Below are 16,628 nucleotides of genomic sequence, written 5' to 3'. Positions count from 1 at the left end.
ACCGAGGCACTAATTCATCACTTCAGTAACCCGAGATTTGAGCAGATCTATGATTAATCCGATAATTACTTGCAACTGTCATCAGTGTGCCAGCTTTAGCCACTGATATCATTCTGAAGTCAAGCCGTGATCTAAGCCCCACCTCCCGAGTCAACCATTCACGCACACAGTCAGCGTTGCTGACTCTTATTGAGTGCCAGCAGTGCATGCGGAAATGTGTTCGACCGAATGATCCTAATCCCATGCAAACCCTCAGCCATGTTCATACGAACTCAACCCCTCGTAGATCAACACGCAACTCGCAAACGTTTAAGATCCCCTATTCAACAAACCTTCATTTGGTGTCTTTGTTTCTTCACATGTAGCAAAACTGCTCCGCAGGAGAAGGCCTCCTCTGGTCTCCGTCAGGCCACAAAAAGGTGTCCTCCTCGATACAGAACAGAACAAAATGCCTCATTGTGAAGGAAGCCAGTGAGGAGTGCGAAGGGCTAAACCAAGTGAAATACACATTTTTCCCCCCTTTCGCTCCTCTTGTTATGAATGATTTCACATGGAGCAGCAATTTTTTTCCCCTCTTCTGCAAGTTTCGCCATGTAAAAGTACTAATTTTTTTGGTAGTTTCTGCCTTTTTTTTTTATTTAGTGGAAGCAAAGATTCACGGGGTGTGAAATGGATCGCCGCTGCGGCCTGTAGTTTTGCCATAAAAAGCGGCCTTTTGTCTGCTCACTGAGAAGGAAGTGAGAGGCGAGGGAGGAAGGAAGGGAGGGAGAGCGACGCAAATCGCCCTGGTTTCCTTTTTCCCCCTTTTTGCTTCTTGTTGGTGATGCTGAGCGGTGGAAGAGAAGGAGCGGGCAATGTAGGTGGTGTGGTTTAGGATTGCTTTGGTTGGCATCGGGATTGAAGTGCTTCTGTAGATGAGCTGCTTTCCGTGTTTCAACCCTCGCCGGAGGGAAGTGAGCCGTAGGATCGAAGACAGCGGGGGCTCCCGGTCCCATTCGAGATTCGTCGTCGATGCTTCGGGTGCGTACCTCAACCATCCTCAAAACTGGATCTTTCTTTGCTTTGTTCTGATTTCTGTTCTCAATCCTGGGCTTTTCTCCATGCGTCAGAGAGTGGGAAGAAGGCGTCTTCTGTGGGCGGCGAGAGGAGTAAATCCGCAAGAAAATTCACCTTCAGGGATCTCGCTACGGCCACGCAGAACTTTAAAGAAGCCAATTTAATCGGAGAAGGGGGCTTCGGAAGGGTCTTCAAAGGGCGGCTTGATTCGGGCCAGGCAAGTTGATCTTGTTCTTGCTTGATTCTGTTTGTCTGCACTGTGTTGTTCCTATGACGATTAGAGCACCAACTTGGATTTTGGAGACCAGGTGCTGGCCATCAAGCAGCTGAAGCAAGATGGGCTTCAGGGGAGTAAAGAGTTCTTGGTGGAGGTTCTCATGCTTACTGTGTTGCGCCATCCTAATCTTGTGAGCTTGATAGGGTACTGTGCTGAGGGAGATGAGAGGTTGTTGGTCTACGAGTTCATGCCCAAAGGCAGTTTAGAAGACCACTTATTCGGTGAGCCCTGTACTTTACCTTACGACACTGCAGATCCAATCCTTGTGTTTTCGCTTTGCTTATATCATGATTGATATTTAAGTACTCACAGCTGAAACTGACCTTCCCATATAGTTAGTGGAGCTAAAGAGACGTTCCCCAAAATAGTTTCTTGAGATGGAAGACCCACCTATGTGCCTCCTCTTCCCCCCTTCTTGTAAGAGTCTGGCCTCCCCTAATGAGCATCCTTGACTGTGCCTTCATGGTCTGGGTTATAGATATAAGGATAAACTTAGACAAAAACAAAAAACAAAAAAAACAACCCTTCATGCGACTGGAATTTTAATGACCGACAATTAGGTGGACTATTACTTTCTTATTGTCCTTTTGTTCTTTTCACAGGTATTACTCAGTAGGATTTAACCTAGACTTAGATGGATAAATATGAAAATCACTAGTTTTGGAGGGATATATGCAAAATTTTCATAATATAATAAGCTGATAATAAGGAACATGGTTATAATTAGTTTTAAAGCATATACTGGGCGCTTAAGCTATTAGGAAAAGCCCCAACATATGCTTCAACAAGTAGGAAATCACTTTTCCATGAGTTGCACAAAATATACTGATACCTTCTCCTGCATATAGTTGTCCCTTTTGTGTTGGCTGGTCATGTGACATGAAGGAGCTAGTTCTTTTAGTTTTGAGAAACATTAGTTACGCCATAGAGTTATTCAGTTCTGATTTACAGTTATTTAGGAAACACTCTTTCTTGGTAAAGAATTTCTGGAGAACTGTTGAATCACCTTGCCTCCTCAATTAAAAACTATAGGTCAGCATGAGTAGCTGCTTCAGTTTAGAGAGCCCCTCATATATATATATATATATATATATATATAAAATCACAATTTAACAGAGTAAAAAATAAAAAGAGATTGAGAGTGAAAGAGTGAGAACTCATCTGTATCACATGTTTGCTTTTCATTTTAATACTTTTAAGGTTTATCTGACAACTTTTATCTGTAATGCATGGAGACAGCCTCATTTCATCTGTTATATGTATGATACAAGTTTGATGGAGCCTAAGACTGTTTGTTCTTTTCTTTGTTTCTTATTGGTTAGTAGTATATGCCACCTTTTATTGCTTTATTGATGAATGGTCCGAATACTCTGTTTTGAGTCTTCTACTTCTTTTTTCTTTATCAATTAAAAGTGCTTGTTTATTCAGATCTATCTCCACAGAAGCCACCACTTGAATGGAACACACGAATAAGGATTGCACTTGGTGCTGCAAAAGGTCTCACATACTTGCATGATGTTGCAAGCCCACCTGTTATTTACAGGGACATGAAGGCTGCAAACATATTGTTAGACAACAATTTCAACCCCAAGCTCTCTGATTTTGGGCTTGCTAAACTTGGACCTGTGGGTGACAAAACGCATGTCTCAACAAGGGTGATGGGAACATATGGCTACTGTGCTCCTGATTATGTCATGAGTGGTAAGCTGACCCTGAAGTCTGATATTTACAGTTTCGGCGTGTTGCTTCTGGAACTGATAACCGGACGACGAGCTTTTGATTACTCGAGGACTCGTGCAGAGCAGAACCTAGTAACTTGGGTAAGCAGTGTTTTGTTGTTATTATTTTCAAATAGACTGATTTACAAGGCTATATGACTATCTCAAACAATCTGCACAGTTGAAAGGATCTTGAGGATATCTTCTGCAAGTTCTTTTTTTGGCTTTTCATTCAGATTTTGACTTTTAGTTGTTTTAATAATTGCAGAAACTTCAATTCCTCAAAGAGTTGTGTTGACCATATATTGGAATTAAAGGATTTATAATGGTACTTTATCAAAGTTATAACTGTATCAAATGCAAAATTTTGTTGTTTAGTATCTGCATATGATTTAAATTCTGATGTTCATTGTTTGGACTTAACATGTAGCATCATGAAATGGTTCCCAGCTTTTTAACCAAATTTTGTAATAAAAAAGGATGACTAAAATACAAGGCTCCTGCTGATGTGGAGTTTGAGGAGAGTAAATAAATGCAATCTCAACCCATTAGATGCAGTTAGTATTCAATTTTGATGCAAAATCCATTTATCTTGGAGTCCTCCAATGTGCAAATTTCAGCATAAAGAGATGTACTGATTGTTTTGTTTCTCCATGTCCTTGATCTCAGTGACAAGACCTAAGATTTAACTTATTGTCTATGCCGAAGCAAAACAATGTTTGTAAATGCATTTACTGAAAATGAAAGTGTCAAATTCAATTTACAATTCCATCTATACAGTTCAAAGAACATTATTTAGAGTTTTAGATAAGTAGCTAGATGCATTTTGAGCTTAATATGTGTGCACACAAGCATATGGTGGATAACATTTGAGGCATGCTCATGTGGGAAACCTGTCAAAAGTCTATTGAAAATTGTTCTATTGCTTCTTTTTTCTCCCTTTCCCATCTTATCTTTCAATTTTTATTAATCATTTATTCTGCTTTTTCTTTCAGTCACGTCCTTTTCTCAATGATCGGAGGAAGTTCTTGCAGCTGGCTGATCCATCTCTTCGAGGCCACTATCCGCCACGAGCTTTTCACCAGTTGGTTGTCATCACCTCAATGTGTCTCCAGGAGCAGGCACATGTTCGGCCCATCATAGCTGATGTGGTTGTCGCCCTAGACCATGTGGCATCCCAGCCCTACACTGCAGAACCCAACTCCAAGGTCATGAACTCCCCTCCATCTTTGCCTTCAGGAAATATAGCCGGTACAGCCTCCTCTAGAGGATACAGTGTTGGAAAAGGTTTTGGTATTATGTAAATGGGGCTCTCCGTTTGACCAAGTTGAGGTCTGGCAAGTTCATGAAAAAAATGAAAAAGATGCTAGTGCATTAAACTATGTGCATCATGGTCTAGAAGAATATGTTGCCAATGTAACCATACGTAAATTGTTGTCTCAACCTAGTCACACTGATGTTATTACTACTGCCAGCTATTAAGGGTCAGCGAAGCAATGATTATGGCAGCCTTCATCAAGTATTAGTGACGGTTTCATGGTCAAGGATATGTAATCGATATTTGTGGTTTTATGGCACAGGTCTTGTACATGTCTAACCTGTTTTAAGTTTCTCAGATTGCAGTGAAGATCCAGACTACGCTAACATCATGATCTGAATTCCACTTGATTTTTGCTGATAAGTAGTATTCAAATGCAATTACACATCATCCTGAATGAATGTTGAAATGTGATGTATTACATGCATGTGTCTGTGTGAATAATTTTGCTTCGTTATGTTTGTATTTATGCATACTGCTGAGTTTTTTCGAATTGGCAGTTATTATAGAACTCAAATTAATGATGTGAGTATTTTAGATATTTGTTGGCTTCTGTTGCCTTGTCAAACTTTTCTGTCAACTTATTTTCTTACAGATAAGCATTGATAAGGCAGCCAGGAGAACAAAATGAGGTGATACTTAGATGTTAATATGACCTTTTTAACTGGATGAAAAATATGCTCTTTATTCATGTCTGCCTACATTTCTTCAGTCTAAATGCTGCAATGCTTGTACAGATACCAACTCATGAACATTGAGATGCATGCATGATTAACACTCTTGCACCAATTTAAACCTTCACATTAGTTTTAATTTACACACACATCTCAAGACCCCCTACTTGTGATTCAGATAATAAATTGAGTTGGTATGAACAACTTCAAAGATGCTCCAGTAAGACTAACATAATTGCTGCCATGTCTACTATATGTGTCTGTAGGAAGAGAATATACTCCTCTGGCAGCAGATAAAGAGAAAAGCTCTGAACATGCATGTGATTGTTCCTGAAACCAAGGTCTCCATTGTGTTTATAGCTACATAAAGAATCACAACTTTTGCAGTGCATTGTGTTTGAATTCTTTTTTTTTTAATCTCACTAAAAACTTGGGATGATTTTGTATCATTTTTTATATTATTGATCAATATCTACTTTCCCAGTTGTGCTTGGGACCTTTCTTCCAATCACTGAACTAAAAGATTTCTTTATTTGCTTCTGCCTTATGTCATATGCACTCCTAACCATTTGTCTTGCCACTCCACCAAATTTGACTCAAACTGGCCTCTTTAGTTGAGAAGTCCACGACATTTCTTTATGCTCAAGTTTCAGGTCTTTTCCACACTAATTTATTTGAATTGAAGTTAGTTTTGACCTGTAGGATAATTGCCAGTGGTCAGCTTGGGAGAATTCCAACTTTGTGTTGGAGATCACATCATGCACATAAATGGAAGATCAAGTCACTGTGATGCTATCATGGACCATGAGATGTCATCCCAAACAAAGGTACGAGTAAAATTCTTAAAAGCCATTTCTTTTCCCCTTAAATCCAACATTTGACTACAAGTATTGGACTATTTTTCTTTAATCTGTGATGATATTACTGCACAAGAAGTCACATGAGTTCATCTTAATCTACCTCTTTTTTGGTTCAACCATGAACTTGAACAGGAAACCAAAGTTGTGGTTGGAGAAAATAAGCATGCAGAAATATGTCTCGAGAGCAAGAGATTCGTGAAGCAATAAATGCAAAGTCAACCCTTGTGTACATTCTTCTTTACCGATCCCACAGGAAGAAGTTTCTCATCATCTGCCTCTGAAGATGTAGTCAAAACCTCAGATTAATGAGTCATTAGTCAGAGATCAAAATGCAGGATGGTGACTTCAGTGAGCTGACCTTTTTTATTGCAACAGTTGACTTCACCTCATTGACTAGCCTAGTGCAATCAGCAAGCTTTTTCCTCATTGCTGAAGACGGTCTTCATGGATGGTAAGTGTAGATCCTCAAGAAGTTTGGAGTAGCTCCATGTACCAACTCGAGAGATCTTGAAGAGAAAAAGAAGAAAACACCGAGCACCAGAATTCTCTGTGATTGCATGAGTTTGGCTTCCTCGATCTTGGAAATCCAACAGGTACCTTAACGATTGCTGAGTTGGTGAATTTGACTGTCTTCTACCTCATGAACATGACATTTACTGCATCCGACTACCAAAATCATGTACTTCATATTAACAAAGCAACAAAACAAATCGAAGGAGACCAAAACGCTGATACCATTTTCTTCCTTGATTGGCCATGGCATACTTACATGCCACTCTCACAAACACATCTGAGGACTTGAGCTGGTTTGACCATTTCACCACCACCGCGTCCCACGAGAATATTCTAATAAGATTGTTGCCATGTTGAAGGGGTTCGCAGACATGGATACATGTCTTGTCTTTGAGGGTCCCTCTTCGGCCCCCACCTCCCCCACATGACACACCCACCTAATATTATTATACCAACTGGATGGATGTGCATTTCTCATGTACTCAACGTGACATACATGTCATATTCTTTGCAAGAAGATAATAGGTCGAGGACATGGTAGATGTGGATGATATGGAAGTCTTACTTTGAAAGTAACAACATTAGACCAATTTTTTCATGAGTAGTCAAGTCAATATGATATAAATACTTAAAACTCTTTGATATATGTGTGAATATCTCTTTAATCTACTATAAATATGATGATAGGATACCATTACATATATATGTATGTATGTATATATATAAACCCCCGACTTTAAAATCGTCTTTCTAAGGTTTAGTTGTAAAATAAATTGTTCGAGTAGCATGGAACAAAAGCGATAACGTACAATACACTATTTCTTATCTATTTTTTTTGCTCCCAAAAACATCAAAATAAATTAATACAAAAAAACCCAGCAATTTCTTCGTTAATTTCTTAAAGCAAAAAAAAGCAGACGAGTGGATGACATGCTCTGAATTCATATAAAGACACGGCATTTACAAAAGAATTGACAATGAGCTCGACTAGAGGAACATCAACATCCGTTTTCTTTTTCTTGTGATTAAAGCAGGTTGACTCCAATAGTATTAGAATATACATAGATATGTAGTCATCAGGAAAACATGGTGTGAATATGAGGAAATGACACGAAACGCATGCTTGGACCAATGAAATCTTCTAACATATTGGTTCTCATTCTCCTTGCAATGTTGCTCAGGCCATACATGTCAACTTCATTTATGGTTGTGTTGCAACACTCTCAACATACTATTCATGAACAAGATGAGCTGTAGTAAGCATTTTCCTTTTATATATATATATATATATATATATATATATTATATGTATAGAGAGAGAGAGAGAGAGAGAGAGAGAGAGATCAATTCCAACCAGAAATTATTCTGCTTGTCTATCTTTGACTGCCTGTGTAAGACAGGGGAGTGGGGAACATGTGGCAGACGTGCATGACATCAATCGCTAGCTGGGTTTTGGTTGGTCGTGTGCAGGTGATCGATTCGCACCTGATCGACGCCAGCACAGGCTGCAGCTTTTCAAGTCAACTACTATATTAGTCTTCCACACCGCGTAAGAGTTAAATGTATGGCGAGAGGGAGAGAGAGACACGTCCAGCAATTGGATTTATGCTATAATACAATTACATCAGCATTTCGAGCTGATGCCAATTAGTAGTTTCACATTGAAAATAAATAATATTAATATCAATTTATAAAAAATTGATAAATATATTATTATTAATTTTAACTTAAGTATTCTAAGAATCAATTAATAGATTCACTTCCAAGCTCCCACCAAAAGTCTAGTTAGAGATAGGCGCAGAGATAGAGAGAGAATGATGCAAAAGCGACAGCCGAAAAGGGGGAGAGGAACGAAGAAGAGAGGCAAACATGTTTATAAATCTAGCCCCGGACTGCTTAGTCCTTCCTCCCCTCCTCTCCCGCCCTTGCCTTGTCCCTTCTTGTCTCATCTGCATTCTCCCCGAGATTCTCCCTTTCTCCGCTTTTTGTACGGTCGAGGAAGAAACCAGCAGCCATTTGGTCATGGGGAACTGCTTTGAGACGCCTGCGCAAGCTGTAAGCCCCACGGACACCAGGATTCCCAGTCCAGGTATATCCGAAACACAATAAAAGTTCCCCCTTTTTTTGTCTTCTTTGATTTGGATGTTTCTTGTTCTTGATCCTATGGTGTGCTCATCTTACTACCTCCAATCTCCTAATTTTGGCAGTTTCTTGCTCTTGATCCTTACCACTCTGTGATCAAGATTCAAGCTTTCTTCCTCTTTAGGCCATTCCGTTTGATCTTTCCAATACCTTATCCATACCTCGTTTCTTGGTTGCTATGAGAAGAGGAAAACAACACCTTCGTGCAGGTTCATCAGAGAATCTGCTGACTTGGTCTTGTTCTAGTGACCATTTCCTTCTGATGCCAAGCAATTGTAATCAGCAAGCATCGTTCGACCTCGATCATGGCTGACCACCTCCGACGACGAACAACTTGGATCTGGACTTTTGCAGTGTGAACACATGGTGACCTCTGTTCTGTGCTTCTTTTCCTGCAATCACAGGGCGATCGACGACCAGGACGACCGGCAGCGACATCACCGCTACCACTGGCAAACTGTCGACGATCAGCAACTCATCTCTTGGGCAATCGATAGGCAGCAGCGTGACCATTGGTGACGCATACCCGGAGGGCCGGATCCTGGAGGCACCAAATCTCGTGATCTTTACCTTTGCTGAGCTGAGGAGCGCGACGAGGAACTTTAAGCCTGACAGTGTTCTTGGCGAAGGAGGATTCGGTAGGGTGTACAAGGGATGGGTGGACGAGAAGACCTTGAATCCAACGAAGAGTGGGATTGGGATGATTGTGGCTGTCAAGAAACTGAACCCTGAGAGCTTGCAAGGGTTGGAGGAATGGCAGGTGAGTAGAATTAGCAAACCTAAAAGAAGCTTCATAAATCTGCTCGATCTATTCATTATTCTCGATCTGATGCGTTTAGCTGACCCGATTCAACCTTACATCCTCTTCCTCTTCGCTTACATGTTGATGTAGTCAATTGTTGCAGCTTCGAATGTGTAATGGTGTGCGTGCTAACTCTTGTCGGTTGGGATTGCAGTCTGAAGTGAATTTTCTTGGGAGGTTGTCACACCCCAATCTTGTTAGGCTCTTAGGCTACTGCTGGGAGGAGAAGGAGCTTCTCCTTGTCTATGAGTACATGGCAAAAGGAAGCTTGGAGAATCATCTTTTCAGAAGTGAGTATTGTATCATCTCTGATTTCTTCCTCTTGTCAGTAAATACCGACAAGAATCGCGGTCGATCTGTGACTAAATTGGACTCAGATTTCTTGTTCTGATGTGTTCGAGTGACTGCACGGGCTTCTAAATCCATGAGTTCACAGATCTTTGTAGAATTGTCTAAGTATATCATCATCGTTTGCAGAAGGAAAAGCTTACGAGCCGCTCTCGTGGGACATAAGGATGAAGATAGCGATCGGTGCGGCTCGAGGTCTTGCTTTCCTGCATCTGTCGGAGAAGCAAGTCATATATCGGGACTTCAAGGCCTCCAACATCCTTCTTGACGCCGTCCGACGCCGCAACTCCATCTAAGTTATTCTCGAGTGCGCTGCGGATGACTGATTCATCGGTTTCGTTTGCAGAACTTCGTCCCCAAGCTCTCGGACTTCGGGCTGGCGAAGAACGGGCCAACCGGAGGGCAATCCCATGTCACGACGCGAGTCATGGGCACCTATGGATATGCAGCTCCAGAGTACGTCGCCACAGGTATGTGCCGTGATTCGTCGAGACCTCCTCCCCCGTCGATGGAAATGTGATCGAGGAAGACGAGTTCCATTGATCAGGTCATCTGTACGTGAAGAGCGACGTGTACGGGTTCGGCGTGGTGTTGCTGGAGATGCTCTCCGGGCTGCGGGCGCTGGACACGACGCGGCCGAGCGGGCACCACAACCTGGTGGACTTCGCCAAGCCATTTCTGTCGGATCGACGTAAGCTGGCCCGGCTGATGGACCCGAGGCTGGAGGGGAGGTACCCGTCGAAGGCTGCACAGCAGGCGGCGCAGCTCACGGTCAGGTGCCTGGCCGGCGACCCGAAGAGTCGCCCATCGATGAAGGAGGTCGTGGAGACGCTGGAGCATATCGAGGTCATGACGAGCAGGCCGAGGGAGTCGAAATCCGGTTCTCCCCGGCCGGCCGCGCGCGGCAATGATCCCAGCCCGGCGCACGGGAGATCGCCCGTTAATCCGAGGCATGAAGGAGCCGGGCGTGGTGCTCTGGGCAGCCACCATGCTCCCGGAAGAAGATGACGGCACCGGAAAGATCCAAGGTTCCTGTGCTGCTACATCGTGTGACAAGTAGACATAAACAGATGACTATATGGAATTCAATCACACCGCGACTGAGTGACAACGCAAAGAGATGCAGACCGGTGACATGAGCGCACGCGTATTGGAAAAGAAAGCAAACTCCTATCTTGAGGTGAATCGGACCCATTATATACAGAGGTTATAAGGATGGTAAGAAAAATCAGAGAGCAATCGTGACACATTTCAATATATCATATCTGAACATCATGTATACTTTACGAAACTATTCATTACATTATTACCCAAAAACCATCCCAAATGTACCTAATGAAAGAAAAGAGTAACTTGAATTTTATTAATAATGGATATGAATCTATATACTATATTTTTTTTTTTCAATCAATAATAAATATAAATTATTTATTTAAATCATTTCGTACAATAGAAGATGACGTTGAGATCATGATCCTCACTATTGATAGCGATAATCTATTATCATAATTTTTATAATTTAGAATTATGATAATAAAATATTAAAATATTGAGAGGATTATGTTAATTTTATCATGATTTATTTTTTTAATAATATTTTTCCTAATATGCCTTTGGAAGACGGTGCTCCCATTAGAGACATCGATCTTGGATCGAAGTAAAAGAAATTATTAGTAAGATAAAGGCTTAGTAAGAACAACTACGAGTTAATCAAAAGATAAGATATGAAAAATATGTAGCTCACTATTTTGAATTTTATCAAGAACAAGGTAAAGATTGATAGCTATATGCTTCGTCCTATAGTAAAATATATGATTAATATATAAATATGTTATTCCGATATTGTCATAATATATAAATGAAAGATTAGATATTACAACAAATAATTCATATTGCAATGATTGAATCGAACAAAGTTCGTTAGTTGCATAAGCAACCATATTCAACATTCCTACAAGTTCTAGTATTGTTTCTTGAAACTTTAAGAGATTGGATTATACCAAGAAATATGATATATGCACAAGTAGATATCATGTCATCCTTATTATCTATTCGGTCGAAAATGCATGGAGCAATAAGAGGTGTTTGATGATCGTTCTTTAAGATAATTTATTTACTACATAAGCAATGTTCATACGAGTGAATTGTAGACTATCAATAACATAATTTATTATGTTAATTTATCTTTATTTCTTTCTTATCTCTCCCATAAATAAATCTATTTAATTATATTTTGATTCATTTTTTGTGGGACTTTTTTTTCTAGACATCAGAAGTGGATAGCATGTTCATGTTGGATCAAACGAAGCTGATCGGATTCACACTCCTTGATAGATCACCAAATATTGAAATTACTATTTCTTGGATGAGGGGGGATTTATGTGGATATTAGAAATTTTGGATGTTGATATTCATGAAATTAATTCTTCCTTAGATAAGGGGCTTACCATAAGATAGGAAAAGGTGTCAAAAGTCTCTCTAATGATTCTCCTTTAATTCTCAACTTAGTATGAATCTTTTTAAGTTTTTTAAATAGTAAAAGAGTTTGCAAACAAATTTAATATATATATATATATATATATATGTTTTTTCTTTTCTTTTCCCTTTCTCTTGCCACTGATCCTTAGCATAACAATTTGTCAATTCTAATTGATTATATATAGTTTTGTTTATTTGAAAGAAAAGAAAGATTATATGTATGAAAAATATATATAGATGAAAGGAACTCCTTTTCTTGACATTGTAGGCTTCGTTTTTTCTGATAGAAGAACATTGGAATAAGGCCAGAAAGATTGGGATGACTGCATCCATGGTTGGCTATACACTCTCTTGAGTCACAGGCTGCCAAATCCATTGAACTGCCATTAAAAGCTACACACTTGAACAACATACAATCCATCATCAGTCTCACCTACAGGAAGGAAGAAAGATGTTGGTTCAGAGAATTCCATCAATCTAATTTAACCCCATCAAGAACTTCCACTTTTGAGCTCACAAGCATTCGGATGTGGATCCCAACACCCGATGAATGATCGCCTCTCCATCACGCCACAGCTCACATGCCATCCTCCGCCGAATAATTCATTGCCACTTCCATGTCTCAATCACGCTTTTGACCCCTCCATCAACAACGGTCCTTAATCTCAGCTTTTCTTCTTCTTTTTGAACCCTACTGCCAATCTAAGCTATTCGAGTAAGATAAATAAAAGAAAAGCATGGATAATTTATTTTAATGTTATCAACAATGAGAATTTCTTTTCCTCACAAGTAGTAAAAGAAGAATCTTTCAAAAAAAAATTAGATGGTTAGGGAAAGAAAATATTATCAAATGAATAAATACCTTAAAAAGAGCTTTTTTTAGAACCTTTTAGTGAAAATTATCTCTTTTATTATTAATAAATTAATCTTTTCCCTTTTACTTTTTGGTTTTATTTAGAAATCACAACACACTCGTTGGAGGGTTTGTTTATACAGCTACTAAGGAATTTGAAGCACAAGTAACCGTTAGTGTCTGAGGCCATCTGTTCGCCGTCCATATGAGATCCAACGGTAGGGATCCATCAGCCGTTCGCTTTAAATGCGACGGGGAAACAATCCTAGGACGCTGACTCCGTTCGTCGGACTCCCTTCTCTCTCTATTCACGCGAGCTCAAGTCTGCGATTTCCGAGAGGCAGAGTCTGCTCAGTCTATCGGAGCAGGGAAGGGAGCTTAGAGGTTTCGATCCGATTCTTGATGTCGGTTCCGTTGGTTCTTGGACTTTGATCGGACCTCTGCTGTGGGATTTAGTGGGTCGTCGTGTAAAGCTTCGAGCTTTCTTGGTTTCTGGTCAAAGGTAAGGTTTCGGCCGTGCTTTCTTGATTCATAGGCGAGAGGGGAATGGAGAGGTTCGACGAGAACGGTCGAGGCGTGATGGGACCGGCAAACTTCCGAGGTCATTCGTCAGTCATTTCAAGAATCGGATTCTGGAATTCGAACTCTTAGCTGAAGAAAACCAACTTCTTACTTTTCTCCCCTTGTTGCCACAGATACGGGCGGTCGAAGAGCGTTGAGGGATATTAACAATCTGGTGGGAGCAGCGGCGCCGCCATGTGCTTATGCGAACCGCAAGAGGGGAATGCCGGAGTAATGCATAAAACTTCGATCTTGGGTAATGGTTGTCTCCTCTTGATCTAATTCCTTTCTCGATCCCTTCTTTCAACAGCAAGGGCAGTGTGGACGATCAAAATCCGACATCTGTAGCTCGACGACCCATGACCAGGTTGGGCCCAAACTCAGCTTTCTCTTCATCTTCCTTCTCTTTTATCGCTCCTTTACTGGTTTTTATTGATTGATGGGGTGGATTTTTAGGAAATTTGCGGCTACATTGGAAAGAAAATCTCAAGCTTATCAGCAGGTAATTTCATCAAATTATCATCTAATCTATAGCATTTTATTCTGCATAAATGAAGAGTTGATTGCCTTTTTGGCTGAGGCGCTAAATTTTGTTTAGGGGACCAAAGAACAGCATGAACAAGTCAGGAATGAGATCCAGTATGATCCACCCTTGCCATCAACAGTGTCAAGTTCGACCTGTTTCGATGGTTGTACTGCGATAGATGTGGATGATTGTAATATGCATTCTGACATAGCATTGCCCATGGTAGACGAAATGGAAGAAGCGGTCTGTTCTGAACCACCATTGATGCGCTTTGGCAAATGCCTTCCATTTGTGAGCCAATTTTGATGCAAATCATCATTGCAGGATAACTCTGGTCTCAAGGAGATTGAAATGGAGGATCTTGTCATCGAGACAGCTCCGGACATCGATAGCTGTGATTCGAATAATCCGCTTGCCGTCGTCGAATATGTAGAAGATATATATAGTTTCTACAGACAAACTGAGGTGAACATCTACAAATAAAACTTAAAAGTTACTTGCAGTGAATTATCTGATCTCATTCTTCATCACTTGTCTATATATCATGGGAAAGCATTATATGTCAATCAAGTCTGTAGAAAGCATTATAAAGCGATGTAACAGTGCACTCCTAGTTCTTCATCAACATGATTGCATTTACCTGAAATGTACTGAATGCACTACTGTTCAGGTTACAAGTTGTGTGAGCCCTGATTACATGTCTCACCAGTTTGACATCAATGAGAAAATGCGAGCTATCCTCGTCGACTGGCTGATAGAGGTATCGAAGAATTTTTCCAAATACAAACTTGATTGTCGATGGCCACTTCTTTCGATCTTTTGTCAATGATCAAATATAATCTTATTATAATTTCTTCGATCTTTCCTTTGCAGGTGCACTACAAATTCGAACTGATGGAGGAGACACTTTTTCTGACCGTAAACATCATAGACAGGTTCTTGGCAAGGATGACGGTAGCGAGGAAGAAGCTTCAGCTGGTTGGAGTTACAGCCATGCTTCTTGCTTGCAAGTATGAGGAACTCTCCGTGCCGATGGTAGAGGATTTTGTTCTCATCACCGACCGTGCTTACACCAGGGAAGAAATCCTTGAAATGGTAATAGTATTCTTACGATAAATTACCCAAGAAAATTTACGCATTTACTTGCGATTTGTAGGATCCATAGGCAAAAGTGCTGCTTAGGATTCATAGTAGCTTGTTGACAATGCCACCATCAAATAGTAGCCTCCAGTGACATTACAAACTTGTAGTAGATTGTGCTTATCGACCACAAAATGATCTGTGCAAGCAGGAAATATCAATTATCAACACATTGCAATTCAGCTTGTCTCTGCCAACTCCTTATGTTTTCATGAGAAGGTTTCTCAAGGCAGCAGAGTCTGACAGGAAGGTAATAAGACTTGCTTTTGTTATGATAAATACTTACTCACAAATCAGTGACATTAATCTAATGGAATTATTATCACCTGCCTTTTGCACAAAACCAGCTCGAGCTTGTCTCGTTCTTCATCATCGAGCTGTGTCTGGTTGAGTACAAAATGCTCAAGTTCCAGCCTTCTTTGCTGGCTGCTGCCGCGATCTACACCGCACAGTGTTCTCTCAGAGGATTCAAGTGTTGGACCAAAACTAGCGAGCTGCACACCTCCTATTCAGAGGAGCAGCTTCTGTGAGCTCCCTCTCATATCTATCTGCCTTGACGTTCTTCATTTGATCTCATGGAAATTAAGGATCGATAGTTTTCATTCATGAATTGTTCTTTATGGCAGTGAGTGCTCAAGGTTGATGGTGGAGTTCCACCACAAGGCTGGACAAGGGAAGCTGACAGTAGTACATAGAAAATACAGCAGTTACAGATATGGATATGCAGCAAAGTCAGAACCAGCTCTCTTCTTCTTGTTGGACACTGGTCACTAGTGCCAATGTCAGGGGGGTGGTAACTTGATGCTTCTCCCCCATCAAATCCTAAATTTACCATGGCAGAGTATAATTCTGTATGATGATGATGAATGATCTTTGGGTGCAACAGAAGTTGCAGATCATGCAATGGAAATTGCATAGAAAATGGACAAATTGCCAAAATAGTATAATTAGTTTTTGTAAGCTTTCCTTGTGACTAACAACTTCTGTTTTTTTTCTTCCAAACAAAAGCAAACATATTACTGAAGAAGATTAAAAACAGGAATACTATGCTCATCTGAGCACAAAAGATATGCTAATTGTAAAGGCTAAGAATATCTCCAGATTAAAGTAAGCAAAACATGCTGAACTGTTAGCATTTGTATTCCCTTTACTAAAAACATGGCAAAATTTACAATCTTGAAATTGATCAATTAATTTGATTATCATTCATTAACTCAGCTATCCAACAATCAAAATCAGGTGAGAAATTACATCCTATCAGTCAGTACATAGGATCCCCCAGAATCTCCAAGGACAAAACCTGCTCCTCCCACATCATCTTGGGTATAGAAGGAACAACCATTATTATTTAATTTATATCAT

General features: G+C 40.3%; 3 protein-coding genes across 4 annotated transcripts; all 3 read left to right on the top strand.

Moving 5' to 3' along the window:
- The first annotated feature begins 355 nt into the window (after positions 1-355).
- LOC135627346 (probable serine/threonine-protein kinase PBL21) lies at positions 356-4,641 on the top strand. Of its 2 annotated transcripts, XM_065133414.1 has the most exons (6): positions 356-497; positions 643-1,020; positions 1,110-1,273; positions 1,365-1,554; positions 2,762-3,153; positions 4,047-4,641. In XM_065133414.1, exons 2-6 carry the CDS (start codon positions 915-917, stop codon positions 4,353-4,355), a joined length of 1,161 nt encoding a protein of 386 aa, XP_064989486.1. In that variant the 5' UTR covers positions 356-497; positions 643-914; the 3' UTR covers positions 4,356-4,641. The 2 variants fall into 2 exon arrangements, with proteins under 2 accessions (XP_064989486.1, XP_064989485.1); XM_065133413.1 differs by having other exon boundaries at positions 379-1,020.
- A 3,638-nt stretch (positions 4,642-8,279) lies between these two features.
- On the top strand, positions 8,280-11,045 carry LOC135627467 (probable serine/threonine-protein kinase PIX13). The gene is made up of 6 exons (XM_065133575.1): positions 8,280-8,505; positions 8,963-9,318; positions 9,515-9,650; positions 9,838-9,980; positions 10,055-10,178; positions 10,256-11,045. Exons 1-6 carry the CDS (start codon positions 8,286-8,288, stop codon positions 10,714-10,716), a joined length of 1,440 nt encoding a protein of 479 aa, XP_064989647.1. The 5' UTR covers positions 8,280-8,285; the 3' UTR covers positions 10,717-11,045.
- A 2,286-nt stretch (positions 11,046-13,331) lies between these two features.
- LOC135626624 (G2/mitotic-specific cyclin-2-like) lies at positions 13,332-16,226 on the top strand. Its single transcript, XM_065132059.1, has 11 exons — positions 13,332-13,640; positions 13,735-13,831; positions 13,911-13,967; positions 14,057-14,102; positions 14,199-14,369; positions 14,451-14,591; positions 14,797-14,886; positions 15,000-15,221; positions 15,418-15,516; positions 15,614-15,792; positions 15,893-16,226. The coding sequence occupies exons 1-11, from the start codon at positions 13,586-13,588 to the stop codon at positions 16,038-16,040; spliced, it is 1,305 nt and encodes a 434-aa protein (XP_064988131.1). The 5' UTR covers positions 13,332-13,585; the 3' UTR covers positions 16,041-16,226.
- The last annotated feature ends 402 nt before the right edge of the window (positions 16,227-16,628 follow it).

This window comes from Musa acuminata, chromosome BXJ2-11 (assembly GCF_036884655.1).
Source record: "Musa acuminata AAA Group cultivar baxijiao chromosome BXJ2-11, Cavendish_Baxijiao_AAA, whole genome shotgun sequence".
Taxonomy (NCBI): Eukaryota; Viridiplantae; Streptophyta; class Magnoliopsida; order Zingiberales; family Musaceae; genus Musa; species Musa acuminata.
The sequence above is the reverse complement of the archived record's forward strand: the minus strand, read 5'-3'. Positions and strand labels throughout refer to the sequence as shown.